This window comes from Mesoplodon mirus (genome assembly GCF_964341445.2).
Source record: "Mesoplodon mirus genome assembly, chromosome: 2".
NCBI classification, from domain to species: Eukaryota; Metazoa; Chordata; class Mammalia; order Artiodactyla; family Ziphiidae; genus Mesoplodon; species Mesoplodon mirus.
In genome coordinates, this window is record NC_138977.1 from 124,195,846 (window position 1) to 124,219,895 (window position 24,050).

Consider the following 24,050-nt stretch of genomic DNA (forward strand, 5'->3'; position numbering starts at 1 on the left):
AATCCCCAAAAGACCATTCTAGAATGGAAATAATTCAAAAGTTGGTCTAGAAGGACTGTGGAGAAAGGAGGCAGGGGAGGCCTGGCCCCTGACAAGTGACAGGTGCAGACTGTCCCCTGCAGGAGAGGCAGGCACGCCAGCCCTGCAAGCGCCGGCGTCACTGACCCACGCGTGGCGCCGCCCCACCACCTGAAGAGCCAGGGCACACAGCAGAACTAACCTGCCTCAGCGCTCAGTACTTTAAAACCAGAGACTTCACACCAAGACCCAGACTTCCAGCTTCTCCTGAAAAACCCTGACAGCTGACCCTGTGGGACCATATCCTTCACGGCAACCATGACCGCACCCCCAGGTCACTGGTCACCCGTTTCCAGCCACCTGCTGGGCCCCAAGCCCCTGAAACGCCAGCCGCCGATTACAGAGTTCACTTAGAACTCTAAAATCCAGAAAAGCACACTTCAGCAAGAGTAAAGATGTTCTACACTCATACATTAATGCCTCCACGTCACAAAAAGAGGTTTTGTGGCGACAAAGTCTGGTGACTATCAGAAGAGGAACCTAATTAAAATCAAAGCCCAGAGCTGGCTGGGAGCACTCTGGCAGCAGGTGGGGGCCCTGCAGAGGCTGCTGCTGGGAGGGGCTTTTGAAAATACTTTGTTGTGTCCCCGCCAAACACTGCCCACGTGCCCATTCCCCTCCACGAAGACACCTGCTCATGGGTGGAAAGGCTGGGTCCAGCTACTCATTTTAGGACTGTATAAGAGCCAGAAAACTGGAAATACGCTTACACACACTTTTGCTTTAACAGTAATCCAGTTTTCATGTACAGCTTGTGTACTGTTTGTTTTAGGGAATTAAATCTGTCCCAGGTAGCATCCTCCAGAAAAGTTTCACAGCCAAGATGAGGCAACAAATCAACAATCTCAAATGAATAAGAAAATCCGAAGAGCCCACAGCTCTATGGACAAGGGGTCGTAAGGGTACAACACTCTCACACAGGAAGGAATGGGCGTGTCGAGAGGCACGAGCTCCACTCCAGGTACCCGGGGCAGGTGGACATGGACCCAGTGCCGACAGCAGTCTGGGTGCCCCACCACACAGGTGAGGGCGTCAGGAGACTAAGCTCAGGGGCGTGGGCAGGGATGACGGCTGGCGAGGAGAGTACAGCAGCCCCGCGGGAAGCTGAAGTCCATGGGTGACAGTGGACAGGGGAGTGTGGGTGCCACTCCCTCCAGGAAGCCCTCCAGCCTCTCAGCAGTACCACAGACCTCCCACCACACTCCAGATATGTCCCCAGGACCAGCAGGGCAAGCCCCGTGGCCAGCGATCGATCCACATGGTCTTCTCTGAAGGACCGAGCACGGTGCAAGGGAGGGTTTGTCTGTGTGTTCACACGAAAAGCCACTGGAAATGGCAGCTGTGTGAGTGTGGAAAAGACTCAATACTGTATGCAGACTGTGGTCACCACTGCATGTTTCAAAAAACAGATACTTAAGGAAAAAAGACCAGAGTAAAATACACCAAAAGGCTAATCATTTCTGTAACAGGTACTGGGATTACGAGTGTTTATTTTCCAAATATTCACTAATGTATGTGGTTACGTTATTTCAAGATGAAAAGATACAGGTTTAAAAGAACAAAGAGCAGGAACGTAGGCTCTACCACCTCCCCAAACCGAGAGTTGCACGTCACTTGAGCACTTTCAAGCCCCCACCTTCAAACAGGCAGAGGGTGACGTTTATCTACTTACACAAAGCTCATCAACCCCGCGGTGCTGGCACAACTGAGGCAGGCACGATCTCCCGCACGACCTGCGATGAAAACATAAAAAAAAAAGTCAGCCTTAAACCAGGAGCTTCACACTGGCACCATCTTCTGTAGGCTAAGTCTCCGGAAGCTGAGTGAAGGCTCTGCCCCAGCTGGAACGCGGTGTCTTGGAGGCAGTCCCTGGGCCCATGCACCCCACCTGGGGGCCCAGGCCCTGGCGGCCCTTCAGGCCTCCCCAGCTGGGACCACCCCCCACCAGCCCCAGCTGCCTGTGGCGGGCAGACGCAGGGCGCACGTGATCCCCAGCACACAGAGCAAGCCAGGGCCCCGTCCAAATGTCCCAACACGCCCCCTGCCCACACGAGCGGTGGGGGCCGTGAGAACTGCCAGGACGACTGACGCCAAGAGTGAACCAGTTCTTGGATAAACAGTACTGAGGAGTGCGCGGCACGTTTTCAGGATTTTCATGCGCTTTTGATGCTTTCTCTAACGCTAGTTCTCAAGCCCTTCCTTCAGCTGAGGCAGATCTGCCTTCCTTGTTCCCCCAACAGAAGCCCCCCATCTCGAGACCTTAACTCAGAAATGGGCCCCGCGGCAACCAGACCAGCTGCCGCAGTGCCCAGAGCCCCCTGGCCTGCCTGCCCCCCACACGCCGCCCTGCCGGCCCCTTCCCATGCCCTCCCACTCTGAAGGCCTGCAGAGCAAACCCGGGGGTGGGCTCCAGGCTCTGCCCGCCCCCCGCCCCGGCACAGAAGGTGGTGGGTGTGCCACCCCCTCCTCCCAAGGCCCTTCTGTGTCTCTTTCCCGACAACCACCCTGAACTCTGACACCAGCTGGGTCTCCTACAACTCACTGCTACCCTAACTCCCCAGAGTTAGTCCTGGGCCCACAGACTGCCCCCCACTTCAAACACCAGTTGCAAGTGGGGTCCCCAGGCTACCCACACTCCTGCCAGCTACAAATTCGGGGTATCCATGATCCTCTCAGTTTTGATAATTTGCTAAAATGGCCCACAGAACTTAGGGAAGTAACTCAATTCACTACTGCAGTTTATTATAAAGGATACAGATGAACCGCCAGATGGAAAAGTATATAGTGCAAGGTCTGGGAGAGTCCTTGGGCACAGGAGCTTCTGTCCCCATTGACTGGCATGTGCCACCAACCCAAAAGCTCCCCAAGCCTCCCTGTTCAAGAGTTCCTATCTTCACTGCCTAGGCATGATTGATTACATCCTTGGCCACTGGCAACTGAACTCCATCTCCAGACCCCCTCCCCTCCCTGGAGTTTGGGTGTGGGTCTGGAAGGTCCAATCCTCTAATCACAGGTACCTCATTAGCATAAACTCTGGGGTGTGGGAAAGGGACTCATTATGAATAACAAAAGATATTCTTATCATTCAAGAAATTCCTAGGGTTTTAGGAGCTCTGCCAGGAACCCAGGATGGGGCAAAAGAAACCAAACTTATTTCTTCCTATCCCATACCTTTCTTAACCTGGCTTCCAGGACACCAGCCTCTCTGGGTTCTCCTCCCTAAGCTGCTCCAGGCAGGATCCTCCCTGCCCCACCTCCAGATCCTCCCTAGGCACTCCGTACCTGAACACCCGTGGATACACGAGACCCAGAAGTCCGATGGGCACCTCGCACTCAACAGCTCCAAGAACTCCCAGCTCCCCCAGCCTGCTCCTCCCCAGTGCTCCCTTGTTTCAATAATGGCCAGAGGCCGGGCCCTCTGCTCTCACACCCAGTCCTTGGCAAATCTGGTCAGCCCACCTCTACTAGTCCCAGCCCACTCCCAAGTCCGTGCCACACATAGCAACTTCCTCCCAAAGAGTACAGTGTGAGTAGGGCAGGAACTAACTCTGGAGAAGACATCACCTTAGCCCAGTGATCAAGGTCAGCACAGCCATGGTCTTACATCTGCAGGCACCCTTGACAGATGTGATGAGAAGGACACACTTCACCTCTGGGGTTTTCCTCCCCAAAACCCTTAACCCCAGTCTAACCATGACAGAAACATCAGACAAATCCCAATAGATGGGCATCCTACAGTATATCTGACCAGTCTTCCTCAAAACTGTCAAGGAGAGTCTGAGAAACTGTCACAGCCAAGAGACCAAAAAGAAATGGTGACTAAATGTAATGGGGTGTTCTGGATGGGGTCCTGGGACAAAAAAAGGAGATTAGAATAAAGTATGTGCAGAATAAGTGAAATCTGAATACACTGCGGACCTCGGTTAATAACAACGTATTAACGTTGGTTTACTGATTATGACAATGACCCAAATTGATGTAAGATGTTAATAATGGGGGAAATGTTCTCCAGAAAAGGGCTGCCACACCGAGCTGGGAGCATCATTTCCAAGGGTTCAGGGACTAGCTCCCCACGGTCCAGCCCTGGGTCTTGCAGGCTCTGGATGCCCTGTAGGTCCTACAGCAAATCAGCCATCTGACCAACACTCAGCCCCTTAGTGTCTGTATAAAGAACAGTGCTAACTACGGGACACACCTGTGTTCCTAGAATGATACAACCACAAAACAAATTCAGTTGATTTTTAAACTGTAAACATGCTACAGAAACCTGTGTGGCGGCACTTCCCTGGTGGCTCAGTGGTTAAGAATCCACCTGCTAATGCAGAGGACATGGGTTCGAGCCTGGTCCGGGAAGATCCCACATGCCGCGGAGCAACTAAGTCCGTGTGCCACAACTACTGAGCCTGTGCTCTAGAGCCTGCGAGCCACAACTACCGAGCCCACGTGCCACAACTACTGAAGCCCCCGCGCCTAGAGCCCGTGCTCCGCAACAAGAGAAGCCACCGCAGTGAGAAGCCTGCGCACATCAACGAAGAGTAGCCCCCCGCTAGCTGCAACTAGAGAAAGCCCGCGCAGCAACGAAGACCCAAATTTAAAAATATATATATATTAAAAAAAAGAAACGTGTGTGGCCAAAGTATTTTTATCACCATACTTAAGAGACAAGAGATATAGAGAGCCCTGACAGCAGAGGGAAGGACTAAAAGCTGGACTGGGCACCCAGACTATCGTTCACACAGGAGTGCTTGCTGTTTCATGCCCTTCTCCTGGCTCCAAAGGTCTAAGCAGCTAATCAACCATTATTGTTAAAAAATGACAAGAACCGTGTTTTCCAGGGTGCCTTTACAAACTGTGAACACCTTGAAATACATAATTCTATTTGACAACCTCAATCTCGTAGGAAAAATAACAAGCCACAAACTCAGAAAGGTTAACTTAAAAAGAGACATGGAGTGAGGGTCACTGCAGGCACCCTACATGCGGGCCCCTAAGAGCTCCGCGTTATGTGTGATCTCCGTGTCACAGCTAGGGTCACTGAGGCTCCAGGTACAGCGGGACCTGCCTGGGGCCACGCGATAAGGCCTGGGGACCCTGCACGACGCCCGTAACACCATAAAGGTATCGGTCCCAGGGTCGTCCGTCCTGCAAGCCGGCAGGGCCTGCTCGCCAGTGTGTGCCAGACCCCGCCGTGCCCCCCGCCATCTCTAGAGCCCCAAACGTGGCCCGAGGGCAAGAGTGTCCTCGCGAGTGGGCTCCAGGTCCACGGGGTTTAACCACGAGAGGAGCGCCGACACCTTCCCAGGGCTGGCTGTCAGCGCGCTCCCTTCAAAACTTTCCCAACCCCGCTCCCGAAGCAGCGACCGGCGGCAGGGCGACTAAGGTCACGGCGCAAATGAGTCACACGCGGTCCCCGCGGGAACCCACGGCCCGGGCGCTCCCCAACCCCGGCGACTGGCCGGCCAGGGCGGGGTGGACGGGCAAGGCCGCGCAAGGCCCCTCCCGGCGTGACCCCGGCTCCGGGCTCGGTCCGAGTGCCGCGATCCACCCAGCGGGGGGTCGCCCGGACCTGGGGGTGGCGGGGGGCCGGCTCCGAGACCCTCCCCGGTCCGCCCAACACGGCCCCGGCCCCGGGCCCGCGTCGTCGGCCGAGAGCCGGCCGCTTACCCCTCGGAGTGGCGGCGCGGGGCGGTGGGAGGCGGGCGGGCCCCCGGCCGCGGCAACTCCTCAGTAAAATGGACGCCATGTGCCTTACGCGGCGGCCGCCGGCCTTCTGATGCTGCTGCTCCTCCCCCGCGGCGGCCGCGGCGCCTCCGCCCGCCCGCGGAAGGATGAGAACGTCGGTTGGCTGCTCAGCTCAAGGAACCGGCACCGGCGGTGGCCATGTCCCGGGGCCGACATCCGGTGGCGCGGGGCGGGGCGGCCTGGCCGCCGCTCCCATTGGACCCTTAGGGCGACCGGCGCCGGCCAGGTGAGGGGCGGGCCCGCGCCGCCGCGGACTGCCCGTCCCGGCGTGCCCCGGGCGGCTGCCCCTGGAGCGCGCTGCATTCTGGGTCGCGGCTCGACTTTCGGCCCCGCGTGCCGGCCGCAGGGACTCGGGGAGCCGGTGGTGCATGCGTGCTGGGCCCTGCCGCGTCCGGGAGGCGGCGGCTGCGTGAGGCTTAGCATGCGGCGGGACCGAGCCCCGCACCGACTGGCGGCAGATACCTCCGGGACGTTTGGGGACCGTCCCCGCCGGGGGCTGAGGGGCGTCGGCGGCCGGGCCTCTCTGGCCGAGCCCCCGGTCGGCCTCCGCCCCGGGCCGCCGCTCGCAACACCGAGGGCCCCGGCCTCCGGGCGGCGCCCCCAGTGCCGCTGACCGCTCGAGCATCTGCTCCCGGGCGGGAAAGACCCGGCAGCCGTGACCTTTGGGCCCCACCTTCCCCTTCCCTAAATGCGGTCAGTTGGTCGTGGAGGGTCGATGAGGTGACGCAGGGAAAGCAGGCTGGGGGAATGTGGGGCTTGGCGGCTCTTGGGGCCCCGTGGTCGCCTCCCCAGCAGGTCACGCCCACCGGCCTGCACCTCAATCCTTCCCCGGGACTCCCCACCCTGCTTCCCACCCCCCGGCCTTTGCCCTGCTCCTCCTGGAAGTGCTTTGCAGTCCTTCTCGCGCCCTCTGCCTGTCTTGTTCGCGGATGTGACCCCAGGGCACTGCTTGGCGAGGTCCTGCAGTGCACACTCAGTGCGCATCTGTGTTGTGCGGTGCAGGAGTGTGGAACTCCTGATCGCAGCAGGCGCCCGTCTTCAGGGGCTGCTTGGATGGCAGTCTCCCTAGGAGGCTCCCGCAGCACTAAGCCCTCACTGTCTGGAGGAAGTAGACTGCCTGCGGTGGTTTTCCTGAACCTCCCTGAACCAGACTGCCAGGTGCTGGACCGGGATAGGCCTAGAGTCCCCGCCTCAGGTGGCGCCAGTCAGTGCAGGGCACTTTAAAGATGACATGAAGTGCCTGTATTGGCCCTGGACAGTGAGCGCTCTAGACTTAGAATGCAGGGCTAATCTAAGCTCACAGATGCCTGAAACCCAGGCCCCTACTGCCAACAAACCATAAAACCAGGCTCCTACCCGTGCCTCGGGAGAGGGAGGGGAAGGGGGGGTCACAAGGAAGGACAGTCCTTGGGCTAGGCCTGAGCCAGGGCCAACAGGCGCTCAGGATTGGACAGGACGGGACTTTTAATGCCCGAAGTGTAGGAGTATGCTGGTCTTAGTACTAGTAATTGACATTAGCCCTGAGCTCCTGGGGGCTCTGTCCCAAAGCTGTCCAGAGGCAGAGAGGGAGGCCCTACAGGGGGCCCGAGGATCAAAGCTGGTCCCTGATAATACTTCAGGGTTCCAGCTGGCCCGAGACAGGGCAGAGCAGGAGGCAGTGACGGACCAGTGGGCATGAGTGTCCGTCTGTTTGCAGGACTTTGAATAAGCAACACTGCTCACTGCCCTTGGGTGACTCACCCCTGGCCCAGCCAGGTGGGGTGGGAAGGAGAAACCAAAAATCGGGTCTTTGTAGAGCGGTGAGGGTGCTGTGTCTGGGGCTTCTGGGCAACCTAGGCAGGGTGGAGTTTTAGAGAAATTCATTTTTCAACAATCAATAACTTTATTGGGTTTCCTGGTTATCAGAAGAACATATGCTCGCTGTAGCCATTCAGGTCTATAAAAATAAGTATAAAGAAACGAGTAGAAATCTGGCATCCTGCTGGCTTGCCACGCACACCCTCAAAGCGAGGGTGTGCCCTCGTCCTGCCCTGCGTCCCTTCATGCAAGAGGAACGCAGTACAAGAAGGCAGAATCATGGTGCAGCGAGTTTGTTTTAAAATTATGAACTCTTTCTGCCTTTTCTTTTCCCTCTCTTTTTGGGGGGCTCCCTTTTCCTCTTCCCTGTGCTCCCCACATACTGTACATAAACTTCTATAGTCGCTGCGCATTTACACAAGTGACAGAGTCGAGAGAAACAAGGTGGGATGTCCAGGCAGCACAAATGCCCCAGTTAGGGAGGTTAGAGAATCAGGTTAAGGAGTCAAGTTAGAGATCACGTAAGGTTAGGGATGAAATTAGGGACCCGATTAGGGGGTTCAGATTATAGATCAGTTGAGGGAATCAGGTTAGGGGTTAGGGTACCAGAGGAGGCCTGGGCAGGGCTGTGTGCTGTGCTCCAGCCGCACCTAGATGCAGGGCAAGCAGAACTGGATTGGACCATGTTGGGGTTTGGCCCAGAGGTGTGATGAAGGAAGAAAGGGACAGTGGGGTCAAGGTGTGTGTGCAATAGAGTGGCTTATATAAGGCTTGATCAGGAAGCTCAAACTGGGGAGGAGGGGAAGGGGGAGAAGGTGGAGGCGGCTTGGGACAGTGGAAGGTGGCAGGATTATCAGCCTGTGGGGCCTGCTTGGCCTGAAGGGAGTTTGGAGTGGGTACCAGAGCAAGTGAGCTGGCCAGAGAGGGATGCTTACAACAGGGGTGGTGAGCGTGGCTTGAACCTGTGGGCCGAGGCAAGGGGTAGGGTGTGAGCCCAGGAGAAGAGCCTGAGGTGAGGCTGGAGGGCAAGGTCCTTGAGGAGAGGGGCCAGGTGCCTTTGAGCACCACGGGGAGAGGCGTGCCTTCCCCCAGCAGCTTCAACCACATTGGTGCATGGAGCACCCTGATCAAGCAAGATGGTGGCTGTGGGCTGGATATGGGAGGGACATGCATTTGAGTCTTGAGAACCCAAGGATGGGGTCCATGGACCAAGGTTGCGCCTACTGGTTCCTCACAGCAACACCCACCCTCTCCTTGCCTCTTCATAGTGGAGCCCTGGGTTTACTGAAAAATCTTTTTGCAAACCTCTAAAATTAAAAGTTTTAAAATTAAAATTAATGTTACTTCAATGTGTGTGTAGTGAAGTGGCCACGTCCCAGGTGTACAGTCTGAAGCGTTTTTCCACTGTACACACACCCATGCCGCCCTCACTCCAATCAGAGCAGAAGGCTGCCAGCCCTCCAGCAGCCTCCCCATACACCCCCCACGACGTCCCCCCTTCTCAGAGATAAACTCTACCACGACTTCCACCTCAAAAGTCAGTTCTGCCTGTTCTTTCACTCTATATAAATGGAATCAAATAGTGTGTACTTTTCTTTTAGTCTGGCTGCCTTCACTTAGCATTATGTCTCTGAAACTCTTCAGCGCTCTGGGTAACGGTAGTTTGCTGTTCGTCATTGCTATGCAATGTCCCATTGTATGACTATACCACAGTTTATCAATGCGTGGTTGACGGACCCTCCATTTTTGGCCATTCTGACTAACGTTGCCATTACTATTCTCACACGTGGCTTTGCTGCACACACGTATGCCTTTGATAGCAGAACTGCTGGTCAGAGGGTGTGCTGAAGTTCAACGTTAGTAAGTACTGACAGGTGGTTTCCAGGGTGTTCCTACCAGCTTACCCGGCCACCAGCAGAGCGGGAGCAGCACTCGGCCACACCCCCACAGACCCTGGTGCTGTGGTTACTGTGATGGTAATCACTCCCGAAGGTGGGGGCCTAGTGTGGCTTCGTTTTGCATTCCTTTCATGACTGAGAATTTGGAGGCACTTTTTCATTTGCGTTTGAACATTTGGACCTCCTCTTTCATGGGGTGCCTGTGTAAGGCTAGTTTCTTATCCCTTTCTCCATTGGGTCATCTGCCTTTTTCTTTTTGATTTGTAAGAGTTCTCTGTATACCCTTAGATTATATGCATTTCAAGCATTTTCTCCCATTCAGGATTACCTTTTAAATTCCTAATGGTGTCTTTTGATGAAGAGAAACTCTTGATTTTAATGCTTTAATATCTTTTTTGGTGAATGCTTTCTGTTTTTTGGTTTGGGGGTTTATTTATTTATTTATTTTTTTATATGGTGAATGCTTTTTGTGATTGAAGAAGTCTTTGTTACCCCAAGGTCCTGAAGATATTTTCATGTTTTATTCTAGAAACTTAATTCTCTCTTTCACATTTAGGCTTATGATAATTTGGAATGGTGTTTGTTTTGTGTGTTGTGAGGCAGGGATCAAGGATTATTTTTCCCCTGTGGTTACAGAATAGATCCAGCACCGTTTATTGAAAAGACTTTCTTCCTTCCCCTTCTGTAGGCAGAATAATGGTCCTCAAAGATGTCCACATTCCATCCTAATTCTGGAATTGGTGATTATGCAACTTTACACAGAAAAAGGGATTATATGAAGGATCTTCAGATGCAGTTTGCTCTGGATTATCCTGCTGGGCCCAGTGTAACCATGAGCGTCCTTAGGAAGGGAAGAGGGAGGAAGAAGTGAGAGGCAGAGGGAGGTCTGACCACAAGGAGGAGATCAGAGTGACACGGTATTAGGGGACTCAAGCAGCCATTGCCAACTTTGGAGATGGAGAAGGGGCCTTGAGCCAAGGAACACAAACAGCCTCTAGAAGCTGCAAAAGGCAAGGAAATGAATTCTCTCCTAGACCCTCCAGAAAGGAATGCAACCCTGATGACACGTTGATTTTAGCGGATTTTTTTTAGAAGGTGTTGGGGGTAGGATTTTATTAATTCATTTATTTATTTTTGCTGTGTTGGGTCTTCGTTTCTGTGCAAGGGCTTTCTCTAGTTGTGGCAAGCGGGGGCCACTCTTCATCGCGGTGTGCCGCCCTCTATGGCAGCCTCTCGTTGCGGAGCACAGGCTCCAGACGCTCAGGCTCAGTAGTTGTGGCTCACAGGCCTAGTTGCTCCGCGGCATGTGGGATCCTCCCAGACTAGGGCTCAAACTCGTGTCCCCTGCATTAGCAGGCAGATTCTCAACCACTGCGCCACCAGGGAAGCCAGTTTTTAGCGGATTTCTGACCTACAGAACTTTACGATGATAAATTTGGGTGGTTTTAAGCCACTAAGTTTACAAGAATTTGTTACAGAAGCAAATAACTAATCTGTCCCACTGAATTACACTCGCACTTTTGTTATAAATCAGGTGGCCACGTGTGCATGGGACTCTATTCTGTGGCTTTTTGTGTGTGTGTGTGGTACGCGGGCCTCTCACTGTTGTGGCCTCTCCTGTTGTGGAGCATAGGCTCCGGACGCACAGGCTCAGCAGCCATGGCTCACGGGTCTAGCCACTCCGCGGCATGTGGGATCTTCCCGGACCGGGGCACGAACCCGTGTCCCCTGCATCAGCAGGTAGACTCTCAACCACTGCACCACCAGGGAAGCCCTATTCTGTGGCTTTTTGATACTTGAGCCAATACCAAGTGGTTTTAATTAATGTAGCTTATAACTTGGCTTGAAATGTGCTGTCAGACCAGCAGCTTGTTCTTCTTCAAGCTAGTTTTGGATGTTTTTTTTAAAATCAGATTTTAGAAATTTAATTTTTAGAACACATATTAATAGCATTCATATATGCAATATAACTTAAGTAGTTTTTTTTTTGGTTGCGCCTGGTCTTAGTTGCAGCAGGCGGGCTCCTTAGTTGTGGCATGCAAACGCTTAGTTGTGGCATGCATGTGGGATCTAGTTCCTTGACCAGGGATCAAACCCACATCCCCTCCATTGGAAGGCGGATTCTTAACCACTGCACCACCAGGGAAGTCCCGCAATATAACTTTAGGAGTTTTATTATCACTTGTTTGATAATGCTTCCCTGTAATTTAACATGCCAATTAAGCTTAATTAGTTTAATATCTCTCTTTGAGATATTTAAGGGGCCCTCTGAAAATTGGATGTTCTTGATGTCCTTTGATGAACGGAAGTTCTTCATTTTAGTACAGTCACATCTTTCCTTTGATAGCTAACAGGTTTTCCCCCTGTCCTTTTAGCGAAATCTTCCCTGACCTAAGGTCAGAAGGGTATTCGCTTATATCTCCTACCAAAAGATTTAAAGATTTTCTTTTACTATTTAATACCTTGATCCATCAAGAGTTTCCAAGAAATTTTGCATGTAGTGTGAGGTACAAGCCCAACTTCGTTTTTCTTACCCTACAGATATTGCAGCATTTTCCCAGGCCTCCTTACTGAATGGTCTCTCCTTTCCCCCAATCGGCTGTGGCCCTCTGTCATGTACCCAAGTTCCGTCTGTCCTTCTCTTTCTTTTTTTTTTTTTGGCATATGGAAATTTATTACTATCCTGCTTTCATCATCAAAACTTATGATGTTGTTCTTTCCTTCTTGCCTTTGTATAAGGCCAAAAGAGAGACATTGGCTACTTTGACAACCTTAAAGCAGACTCCAGGAATATCACCAAGAGCATGCATGACCTTTGCGACCAAATCCAGCAACCAGAACTTCATCATTTTCCTCAATAAAATTCAAACAACCATCATTGGGTACAAAGGCTGTTATTTTTTATTTTTATTTTTTTGCCATTCTTGATTAGCTGAACCCTGACACACTTCCTGATGGCAGAATTTGGCTGTTTGGCTTCAACCCCTACTTTTTCAAGCACAATTCCCTTGGCATGAGAAGCATCTCCAAAAGGGTTGGCCTTCAGGGCTGTGCCCAAATGGGCTTTCTTGTACTGTTTATCATGCCACTTCTGGTCTTGTCGGTGGCTACGGAGCTTCCTGGTGGTACGAAGACCGCGACACTTGCACATCCTATAGGTGCCACGGGTCTGAGCGAAAGCTGTCCTTCTCTTTCATTGGTCAGCTGTTCCCTGTACCACTACGCTGCTCATGGTGGGTCCCTGTCAGAGGCACAGCCACCCGGAAGCTAAGGAGGCCCCTGCATGAGACCCAGACAAGTCAGTGTATTCACACGGCTCTTTTCTTTTTTGGATGAGTGGGCAAAAGAGTGATATTTGGATTGCTATTGTTTAAGTCCACTGTCTCTTTCCTTCCTGCCTGCCCCTCTCGTTTGACTATGAAATGCTTACGTGTGGTTTGCATCCCAACAGGCTGAATCCTGCTTGGGGCTCACTGAGCTTCTTGGATGTGTAAGTCAATGTTTTTGTCAACTTTGGAAAACCTTTGGTCATCATTTTGGCAAATATTTTTTTTCTGTCCCATTTCTACCTTTTTCTACTTCTCAGATTCCAACACACATTTGTTAAACCCTTTAATATTGTTTGCCAAGTGCCTGAGACTGTTTATTTTCTTCTCTCTGATTGGATAATTTCTTCTTCAGATTGGATAATTACTGAGACTTCCCTGGTGGCACAGTGGTTAAGAATCCGCCTGCCAATGCAGGTGACACAGGTTCGTTCCCTGGTCTGGGAAGATCCCACATGCCGTGGGGCAACTGAGCCCGTGTGCCACAACTACTGAGCCAGTGTGCCAGGACTACTGAAGCCCACGTGCCACGTGCCAAAAAAAGATTGGATAATTACTGTTGGTCTCTCTTTTTTTAAAATTTATTTATTCACTTATTTATTTTTGGCTGCGTTGGGTCTTTGTTGCTGAGTGCAGGCTTTTCTCTAGTTGCGGCGAGCAGGGGCTACTCTTTGTTGCGGTGCACAGGCTTCTCATTGCAGTGGCTTCTCTTGTTGCAGAGCACAGGCTCTAGGCACGCGGGCTTCAGTAGTCGTGGCACATGGGCTCAGTAGTTGTGGCTCATGAGCTCTAGAGTGCAGGCTCAGTAGTTGTAGCGCACGGGCTTAGTTGCTCCGGGGCACGTGGGATCTTCCTGGACCAGGGCTCGAACCCGTGTTCCCTGCATTGGCAGGTGGATTCTTAACCCCTGTGCCACCAGGGAAGTCCTACTGGTGTGTGTTTAAATTCACTGACTCTTTCTTCTGTCACCTTCAATCATCCGTCAAGCCCATCCAGTGATTTTGTCATTTCAGTTATGTACTTTTCATTTCTAGAACTTTCATCTTTTTTTTAACAGCTTCCATTTTTTCTACTGAGATAGATTCCTTTTCACTCACTAGACCTTTTCACTCACTCACTAATTTTCTTTGAATTATTGAATATCTCAAAACAATGACTTTGAAGTCTTTATCTGTCAAATGTAATAACACTGGGCTCAGGGGTGGTTTCTATTGACTGCTTTTTTCCCTTGATTTTGGCCACATTCTCTCCTTTCTTTGCATGCCTAGAGATGTTTTATTGTATTTTGGTTGTTGTGGATGATATGTTACAGTCTCTAGATTCTGTTATTTTCCTCTGAAAATGAAAACATGTGCTTTCCAAGGCCAGATCACCAGAGACTGAAGCTTCTGCTTTCCTCCCCTTTGGATTCCTGCTCTGGGGGAGGCCAGCCCCCATGTTAGGAGGACACTCGAGCAGTCCCCGGAGAGGCCCAAGTGGGGAAGAACCGAGGCCTCCTGCCAATGACCAGCACCACCTGAGTAAAGCATTTCAGCAGCCCATCCACAGCCCCAGTGAAACCTTTATTTTTTATTTAAAAATTTTTTTTGGTCTCACCGCGTGGCATGCGGGATCCTAGTTCCCCAACCAGGGATCGAACCCATGACCCTGCAGTGGAATTGTGGAGTCCTAACCACTGGACTACCAGGGAAGTCCCCCCAGTCAAGCCTTTAGATGATGGAAGCCCTGGGTGACATCTTGTCTGCAACCTCATGGGAGACCTTGAGCCTTGAGCCAGAACCTTCCAGCTCCCCCACTCCCGAATTCCTGACAAAGCAATTGCATGCGATAATCAGTGTTCACTGGTGTTTTGAACCACTGGATTTTGGGGTCATGTTATATGCAGCAATAGGTAGTGAGACAGGGTGAGACTGGAGGATGTCTTCCTCCAGGGTGCAACCCCAGTTCCCAGGGCATGGATCCTGGTGTCTCAGCGGCTCAGCCAGGGACGTTCACAGGGCTTGATGAGGCCCCCACTCGGGCCGGGCCAGAGCTCCCACAGCAGTCATTTTCTGGTCCGTCTGGGGTCCTCACCCCAGCCAAGGGCAGTGGAACATCTTAGACTCCCCTCTACACAGTGGCCTCTCCTCCAGTGTCCTCCCCACAGATTCCAGCGCGTCACTGGCCCTCGGCTCAGTGGTACGGGCTGCCCCACTTGGACTCTGTCCCTCTGTGCCAGGAGGGATAGAGAGCTGGGTGGGCGGGCAGGGGGCGGTCAAGGCGTGCCTCATAAAGTTCTCTTCCCTGGGGAGCGCAGTCCTGCCCTTCCCTTCCCCCACCACCTGAAAACGGTTGCTTCATCTCTTTTGTCCGTATTATGGTTGTTTACAGTGGGAGGTGCAGTCAGGTCCCAGCTTCTCTGTTATAGCCCACAGCAGAAGTCTCAATCAGATTTGCTTTTTAAGAGAGTCTTCTACATTTGTGGGAAAACTGGTGAGCTCTGATTCAAGTCTGGGATTTAGTTAACGGTAATGACCAATTTTGGTGTCTTAGTTTTGACAAAGCTGTGGAAATGTAAGGTGTTGACACTAGGGGAAGCAGGTGGGGGGGACTCTATACTATATCTGCTTCTTTTCTGTAAATGTAAAATTGTTCCAGTAAAATAAATAAAAAGGACCTCTCTGGTTGGGCGGCAGGGGAAGGAGAGTGGCTCCTAGTGGCCATTCCTGCTGTTCCTGGTCAGTCCCCAACTCAGGCTGGTGAAGCCCCTCATCTGTCCAGAACAGAAGCGGTCCAAAGCGCTCCGCAAGCTGTTACCAGCGCTTATATCTCTCGCTGCAGGCCCAGGACTTAGGAAGAACTTTTATTTTCTCCTTTCTGCTCTTCTGGGTTTTAATTTCATGCAATTTTCACAATTAGAAAAAGAAGCGCTGCTTTAGCACAAAACAATGTTTCTTTAGCCAAAGCCTGAGCGAGTGGTGAGCGCTGGCGGAGGGCCCTGCCCTGGCTGGTCCTGGATCTGGGCAGTCCCGTGGAGAATGGGGGTGCAGGGGCCGCAGGCGGGGTGTTGGGCAAGGTGGAGGTCACCCGTCTTCTCACCATCGCTCTCCGTTCTCGGGTGTCCTTTCCTCCCCTCCGAGAGACCCGGAACTGCAAAAAACGAGCAGCCCGGCTGGCCGCCGGGTGGAGTGCGGTCGGGGGCGGCGGGCGTGGCTTCGCGGCGCGTGGCCAATGCGGGGGCGGGACCAGGGCGGAGGGAGCCCTGGGGCCGGCCCGCCGGCCCCGCAGGTCCCTAACCCTGGAGCCCCAGCTGCTGCCGCGCCCGGTTCCCACTGTCCCCACCCTGCGGCTTCCGGAGGAGGGCAGCCTGTCAGGTGCGAGCTCGCGCCCTCCGGGGAGGCGGGCTCTAACCCGGCGCAGCCGTTCCTGCCTAGCAGCCTCTCCCAAAGGGGACACTGCCCTAGCAGTGTCACCATTTCACACACACACACAGGCCTTGCAGCCTGCCCAAGGTCGTGCAACTAGGAAGAGAAGGGCTGTGGGTTGAACTGTGCCCCCCCCAAAAGGTGTGTTCATAAACTTCCGCCCTGTGAATGTGACCTTATTTGGAAACAGGGTCTTTGCAGATGTCATCAAGTTAAGACGGGGTCATCAGGTGGGCCCTAATCCAATCACTGGTGACCTTACAAGAAGAGAAAACAGAGACCAGTGGACACAGGGAGAAGGCCCTGTGAAGACAGAGCCTGGGAGTGGAGTGATTCTGACTCAAACCAAAGAACACCAAGGACTGCGGCATCACCAGCAGCTAGGGACAGGCAAGGAGAGATTCTTCCAGAGAGCCTTTGGAGGGAAGAATGACCGTGCATTCACCTTGGTTTCAGGCTTCTGGCGTCCAGAACTGTGAGAGAACAACTTTGTGTTGTTCTGTGGTACTTTACCAGCAGTCCTCAGGTACCAGCACAGGGGGAACCAGGACCGGAGGCCGGGCAGTCCATCCCAGGCAGCCCTGGCACCTGGAGATGAACATGGGCTGTGTGTACCCCCAGGGGACTCAGCCAGCCTGAGAAGGGATCAGGGAAGGCTTTTGGAGAAAGTAGTATCCCCGCTAAGACCTGGCATGGGGATGAGAAGGGGAGAAGTTCAAGTTGGTAACTGTCCAGGGGTGGGTCCATGTGGCTGTCCAAGGGGACACATCCAGTGAGGAGTCAACTTTATTGGCCAGGAGCTCTGGGGAGAGGGCTGGGCTGGAGAGGCAGAGCTGGATGGCCTCCGCATTTCTGAAAGTGGGATGCAAGTCTCACTGAGGAGTGGGATTGGTGTGAGGGGTGCTGGGCAGCCATAGCAGAATTTTAAGCAGGTGGGTGACATGGTCAATTTTGTGGTTTAGAAAAATTCCCCTGGCTGGGTGCGGAGAATGAACTAAAGGGGGAGAAAGCAGGCGGGGAATCAGTGAGTAGAAAACTGCCTCTTTTTTAAAAAAAATTTATTTATTTATTGTTGGCTGCATTGGGTCTTCGTTGCTGCATGCGGGCTTTCTCTAGTTGTGATGAGAGGGGGCTACTCTTCGTTGTGGGGCGCGGGCTTCCCATTGTGGTGGCTTCCCTTGTTGCGGAGCACGGGCTCCAGTAGTTGTGGCACGTGGGCTCAGTAGTTGTGGCACACGGGCTGTAGAGCGCAGGCTCGGTAGTTGTGGCGCACGGGCTTAGTTATTCTGTGGCATGATGGGACCTTCCTGGACCAGGGCTCGAACCCACGTCCCCTGCATTGGCAGGCGGATTCTCAACCACTGCGCCACCAGGGAAGCCCCTCAAAACTGCCTCTTATTTCCAAGTAAGAAGCTGAACTAAGGCCCTGGTTGGGGGGGGACGGGCAGAATGACAGGGAAGGAGAGGCTGGCTTAGAGGAGGGTTTAGGAAGCGGAATCCTGAGGAGGGGTGAGCCCTAGGCTGGCTTGGGTGGAATCTCCAGGAAGCAGCCTTTGGTGGGGGCGGGGGAGGTGGGGAAGATGGTCCTGAGGTTGCCCTCAGGACCTGACCATGGTCCTGGGCTGTGGTTTGTTCCTGCAGGTGACCACCAAGACTGATGACAGACACCTCAGGCCTCTCAGGGGCTCCTGTAGGTCAGCCCCAAGGCGGATGGAGAGAGGGGTGGGCAGAGAAGGTGGGGAGGCCTCCTGCTCAGGCCTCCCAGCCAGCACTTGGACGGGGGACTTCTCAGCAGGGCTTCAGTCTCCAGGTCTATGTCCCAGCCTGACAGGGAGCCCTGCTCAGGGGAGGGTCGGCCCATGTGACCTGAGGGGCTTTACAGCCTGCTGGCTCCTGTGGGCTGGCCCAGTGAACTGCAGTCGTCCTTGGGCTGGGCAGGAGCTGAGGCAGAGCTGGGCCTTTAGAAAGGCAAGTTTCCAGCCTGGGGAACAGAGCGGTCTGGGCTGGGAAGGGGCTGCTGAGAAGGTCTGGGGGTGGGAGGCCCCTGCCACTGCTAGGCCTGGCTCTGGGCCTGTCCTGGGCTGAGAAGGGGGGCCTCTCTCCTCCCCCCCTTGGAGAGAGGGGCCACCTGGGGCACGGGAGGAGGGGCAGCTTGAGACTGCTGGTTTCCACTTGGAAGCCCTCTTTATTTGGCCAGGGATGGAGAAAGGCTGGGGTCAGAGTGCATACATCCCCATGGAAACAGCGATGAGCCTGGCCCCTGGGGGACCCCGGCCCTGGTGGGGGATGCGGAGGCCAAGCCGGAGCTCGGGGGGGCTCGTTTGACTAAGGGGCCTGGGTTTTGCCTTGGCAGCAGCTCTTACAGGGAGGTCTGGGCCAGGAGCTGCAGGACCTGTGTCGATGGGGAGCAGGGCGGCAAAGTGGGCTCCAGCCTGGGCCACACAGAGATCATGGAGTGGGCCGTGCCTCCTAGAGCCCTATGCCCCATGGCTGGTAACAGACGGCAGGCAGCCAGAGGTGGCGTGGCTATAGACCTTTCGGCCAGGGGACTCCCAGCTCCACTTGACCCCTTGATCTGTGGCTGCCGGGCTGGTCCTCGAGCTAGCAGGAAGGCCTGGGATACCCTGGTCCTAAATGCCTTGCCCAGTCCAGCCTCGGCCTGAGAGGCTGGGTGGGGGGCAGCAGTGGGGAGCTGAGATGGAGGGCAGCTGAACCCCGGCAGGCTGCCCTTGCCCCCTGAAACGCCTTTCCTCTGTGCTCACTACTTTATACCGGGAGTAGACTCCCAGTCCCTTGGTCTTCTGCAGTCTCTCCTCTCTGAGTGCAGAGTTTCATTTAGAGAAGTGATTAGAGCCTCAAAGAGATGGAAACAAGGTTCAGCCCCAGCTGCTGATGTCTTTGAGTGCCCCGCAGCCCTCTGGGCCCACCGGACTTGGGACTTCCACTCCCATGGCCCTCCCCAACCTGCAAGGGGCGCAAACGTGCAGATGAGGGCCTCCCCACCCAGGAATCTACATGCCCAGGACCTCCTTCAGTCCTGTGAGGACCTCTTTTTCCTATGCACTGAGGGAGACCCAATCATTGGAAATCCACTCTCCACGGGAGAACCCCCCAGTGTGTGCAGGACTGGGGCTGTCCAGCTGGCCGACTCGATGAAAAGGGCTTAGGACCCCACAAGACAGCAGGGCTGGGCCCAGGGAGGCCTGCCCTGGGCGGGAAAAGATCAGCCTGCCCCAAATAACTTTCTTCAAGAAAATCCAAACACACACTTTCATGTTTTGAATAAATTTACATGTTGATTGCACTATTCTAAATGCAGATTTTTTTGGTTTTGAAGAGGAGCCCTAATTCCAAATCTGTGAAATCAAATGAGATATGGTGGTATTTGTCTTGCACTGCAGGGATTTAAAGGTACTGGGGAGGGAGACAGTTTTCAGACTTGTGCCCCAGAGGGATCCCGGGACCAGAAAGGGCACCTGTTCTCCTCCCCACAGCCAAGAGACATGGCAAAATGCAAATGTGAATGGGCCAGCACCCAGCTAGACACCTTCCAGGGGCTCCTGGTGGCCAGACGTGAGTCCTGGCAGTGAATGATGGGGGAAGGGCGTCTCTTCTGGTTGCTCAGATTCCCCAGAATGCTGCAAGGGTGCAGCACACAGTAGGACCTCACCGTATAGCTCTTGGATGGAAGGGTGAAAAATTCTGTAATCCCTTTCAGCTGGACACGGGGGAGGGTCTCCCCCTGGCTCTAGCGTTCCCTAGGCCACCCCCTGCTCTGGTGGGAAGCAGCTGAAGCTTGCAGCTGCTGGCACTCTTGGGCCTGCCCTGTCCCTCTTCCCCACCCCAGCCTCACTAGAATGGCACAAGCCCCAGCAGTTTCAGGGCCTGGGAGCCCTGCCTCTGACCACGGTTACCCCACTGCTCCCAGATCCAGGCCAGACCCGAGCCTGGGAGGTGGGGAAACGGCTGAATCCTCGCCCTGCAGATATTCTGCAGAAGACGCCCCACCTCCCTGCCCGCACCGCGCCGGCCAGTCTCTCCGGCCTGCAATCCCCGCTCCCTGTCGTTGTTTGTGACCATCTATGCCAAGTTTGTAATGTGCGTTCCAGGAGTACAGACACGGCGGGTACCTCTGCACCCTGCTCGGCAGTCCCTGGAGCTCCCTCCACAGTGCTCCCCTGCGAGTTCCAGCTGGGCCTCGCGTGCAGGGCCAGTTCAACCTGACCTCCGCCTTCCCGGATCCCAGCGGCTCGACCAGGCCCCGCGCAGAGCGCCTCCTGACCCGGGAGCCTTCTCTCCGCCCCGAGGCAGGGGCGTGGGTGACCAATTGGGTGAGGGCCCTGCGGCCAGCGCGGGCTGACCCTGCGCGTGGTGCTACGGGCGCAGGGCCCGCGGTGCGGCCGGCAGGGAGCCGCCTCCCACTTCCCGGCTCCAGGGCCGCGATCGCGCGGGGCGGCCTCGCCGGCGGCGATTGGGCGCATGGCCGTGACGTCACCACGCGCGCGCGCTCCGGACTCTGGCTCCAGGCTCCGGGCTTTCGGTTGAGCCGCCGCCTGGCGCGCGCCCGGCCGAGTAGCGGGAGCGGGGCGCGCTCCCGGCGCCAGTCTGAGGCGGCCCGCGGGGTCCCGCGCCCCTGGCCCCGGCCCGTGCCCTCGATCACCGGCCCCGGCCTGCGCCCCCGACTCCCAGCCTCCGGCCCACGCCCGCGCCACGGACCCGCCACCACCGCCCCGCCCCGCCCCGCGCGGATTTGAAAAGCCCGGCCGCAGCCCCGCGAGCGCGGCAGCCAATCAGCGGCGCGCACTTTCCCGCGGCTTCTGCGAGGCGGCGGCGGCCCGGCGGCGGCGGCGGCGGGCGGGAGGCGCGGGGGCGGGGTCGGCGCCGCGCGCGGAGAGCCTCGGCCTGGCCGCGCTGCGCCCGCCGCCGCCGCCGCCGCCGCCGCCGCCGCCCCCTCCCCTCCCTCGGCCCTCCCTCCCTCCCTCCCCCGCGGCCCCGGCCCCGGCCCCCTCCCCGGCCGCCGCCGCCGGAGCCGCTGCACCGGAGAGCCGCCGCCGCCGCCGGAGGATGCGCCGCACAACAGGTCACTGGCGCCGCCGGCCCAACCGCCGCGGGCCTGAGGGGCGGAGGGCTGAGGGGCTGAGGGGCCGGGCGGGCGGGCGGGCTAACGGGGCCGGGCGGGCGGGCGGGCGCGGCCATGTTGGGCCCGGCGGCCGGCGGCTGCACCTGTGCCGGCCCGCGGGCCGGGGCCTTTGTTCGCTGCGGCGCCCAGCGGGCCGGGCCGGCCTTTGTGAGGCGCTGGCCGGGGCCGGGGCCGGGCGGCGGTGGGAGGGGCGGCCGGGGCCGGGGAGGCGCTTTTTGTCTGCGGAGGGTCCGGGTGACACTCGGACGCCGGCCGTTGGTCAGCGCGGGCGCCCGGAGCCCCGGGCCTTGGCAGGTGGAGGCGCGGGGACTCCGCCCGGGGCTGCCGGCCCTCGGCCCCCAAGCTTGGCCAGACGGCGGCCCCGAGGCCCCGGACGCGCAGCGGAGCGGCCCGGCCGCACGGCCGACTCTTCCCCACTCGCCAGAAGGGCGGTTTAAAATCTCGGCGTTTAAGAGATGCTGGTCTCGAGTCTGGGCAGAAGGCGCAGGACCCGGTGCAGCCTTAGTTTTTTCTCCCTCTCGCCGGTCCGGGACGTGAGTGGTCACAGGTTTGACATGCGGGGGGAAACTTGGTCTCACTGGGACGTTAATCATTCTTAGGCAGGTAATTAGGGCTCCGGGGTGTGTGCGCGTGTAGCAGAACAGGGGACCCATTCGGTTAGGGTGACTTCAGAGCGAGGTTAGGGAAGTTCTTCAGGACTGACAGCCCGCGCTCAGACTTTCAAGGCCTTGACTTTTAAATGACTTAAACGCCAAGATGTGTGTTCCCTAATCACTAAACAAGTTAAAAACCTCACGTTGCTACCCCGCGTCGATTATATCGACTCTTACTTTATGTATTTTAAAATGAGATTATCAAGATGGAAAATAAGTTAGGAGCCATCTCATGTATGAAGTTGGGAATTTAACTTTTATTTTCCCAATGTTTTAAATATCCTCGTTACATATTTAAATGTGACGAGAGCACCATTAAAAAAAGCACAACTCTAATCAGTACCACGAAGGAAACAAGTCCTGGGAGCACAGTCCTTTCCTGGTGTGCTTGGTGTGTGCTCCTGTGCCTCACCACCGACCGTAGTTCAAATCTAAACTGCCGACTGGAAGTGAAGAGGACTCATGCCTTAAGCACGATTACTTTGAGTCATTTCCTTTCCTTTTCTTCCATTTTCTCAGACGCCCAGCAGCCTTCATTTTTGGGCCAGTGGTTGGTAAAGTGAGGACTTTCTGCAGGGTTGTGAGTTTGCGTAAGCTTTTGTGAAGAACTGTGATCTATGTAGTACAAAAATCCTCCCCTCCTGACGGCATTACTACAGATCAGGCTGGCCTGGGATTCCAGTGGTAAACATTCCAATTTAAGAGTATTAGAAAAATAACTTTCTGAGTTTCAAAAAGTGATGGGCATGGGACTTCCCTGGCGGTCTAGCGGTTAAGACTCTGTGCTTCCAGTGCAGGGGGCACGGGTTCGATCCCTGGTCGGGGAACTAAGATCCCACACGCGGTGTGGCACGGCCAAAAAAGTAAATAAATAAAAAGTGATGGCAGTTTATTCTGTGTGCACTTTTATGATATATTCATATGTAACGTCTAAACTAACATAATTTGAAATTTGTGGAGACACAGAACAAAACAGTAAGGTAAACAGGCTACCACGTGTGGCTACTAGGCTTATGGTTTTTATTCAGCTGATTTAAACAGGGCTGTTAAAATAGTACCTGCTCAAATGTGAAGAATCAAATGGGAAGAATAAGTCAGAATTGTGAGAATTAGAAGTTAGGAATTAGAGACCCTGTGGCCTAGTTATGGAAGAGGGGGTCAAGCCTTCCATTTATTCGGATGACTTCTCCTCCTACAAGTAGTACAATTTTAAAAGGTTTACTCATATGGCAGAATATAAACTAATTAATTTTTTACGATTTGATGTTTCAGTGTAAAACATGTAAAAATAGGTGGAATTATACTTACTAAGAAGTGCTGGTGAGAGGATAGAAAACACTAATAAAATGTGTGCTATATGAGATATAGGATTGCCATTGAGCACACACAAATGGATGTGCTAAGATGATGCTGAAGTTCCAAATTTATTTTGCCCTGCCCTTTTTAATCTACACAAATAACCTTTCTAAGTAAACACTTTAATTAATCAGTGGGAACTGAAGATATAAGGCTTTTTACATACATATTCTAGTATACAGTTTTTGGTTGGTGGTTTTTTTTTTTTTTTTTTTTTGGTTGGACTGCTTGGCTATAGAATGTATGCAGATTTGGATAAGCATCTTAGTCTTCTGAGCTTCACTCTTATCTCTGCTGGACTGCACTAAATGTGTCCTTGTTCCCCAAATATGTGGTGCCCTATACTGACCCAGGCCTCTGCATGGACTGTTGTTGGGTGTGGACCACTGCTTGTCCTCCCTTTTGAGCACAGAGGACCCAGCCCTTCAATGGCCATATGTGACTTTTCTCCCCTGTTGGAGAGCTCTTGAGGTAGGACTCTTATAGCCTTGGGCAGCCTGGCCTCTGCTGGTGCCTTCTCATGTCAGGCACTCAGTGAATGCTGAATAAATGGGCATATGACTTGGGATAAACAACCCATTTCAATGCCAGCATGTGGCCTGTTTGCCTCTCTTTTTTTGTAAGTCATGTTGGAGCAGAAAGGGACCCTCTGGAAG

At 54.6% G+C, this 24,050-nt stretch overlaps 2 protein-coding genes and 1 pseudogene across 11 annotated transcripts in view; 1 reads left to right on the top strand and 2 right to left on the bottom strand.

The window, feature by feature from the left end:
* LETM1 (leucine zipper and EF-hand containing transmembrane protein 1) overlaps nt 1-5,996 on the bottom strand; it is a 30,470-nt gene extending 24,474 nt beyond the window's left edge. For 2 of the 3 annotated variants that reach the window (XM_082642288.1, XM_082642287.1), the window contains exons 1-2: nt 5,743-5,995; nt 1,751-1,811 (exon numbers count right to left, since the gene is read on the bottom strand). In XM_082642288.1, coding sequence (XP_082498414.1) covers nt 1,751-1,811; nt 5,743-5,821 — 140 coding nt within the window. In that variant the 5' untranslated portion in view covers nt 5,822-5,995. Of the gene's footprint in view, nt 1-1,750; nt 1,812-5,742 lie in introns of all 3 variants that reach the window. The other variant, XM_082642289.1, reaches the window with a different exon arrangement.
* A 6,156-nt stretch (nt 5,997-12,152) lies between these two features.
* Nucleotides 12,153-12,681, bottom strand: LOC309795308 (small ribosomal subunit protein uS12-like; annotated as a pseudogene). The gene has a single exon. The product of its transcript is annotated as a small ribosomal subunit protein uS12-like (transcript).
* Nucleotides 12,682-21,220: 8,539 nt separating this feature from the next.
* Nucleotides 21,221-24,050, top strand: part of NSD2 (nuclear receptor binding SET domain protein 2) — a 77,352-nt gene continuing 74,522 nt past the window's right edge. For 2 of the 7 annotated variants that reach the window (XM_082603289.1, XM_082603292.1), the window contains exon 1: nt 21,221-21,325. Coding sequence is in view for 1 of the 7 variants with exons in the window: in XM_082603288.1 (XP_082459414.1) it covers nt 21,841-21,918 (78 nt within the window). In the remaining 6 variants the exon portion in view is untranslated. Of the gene's footprint in view, nt 21,326-21,626; nt 21,933-24,050 lie in introns of those variants that run through there. The other 5 variants (XM_082603294.1, XM_082603288.1, XM_082603291.1 and 2 more) reach the window with 5 other exon arrangements.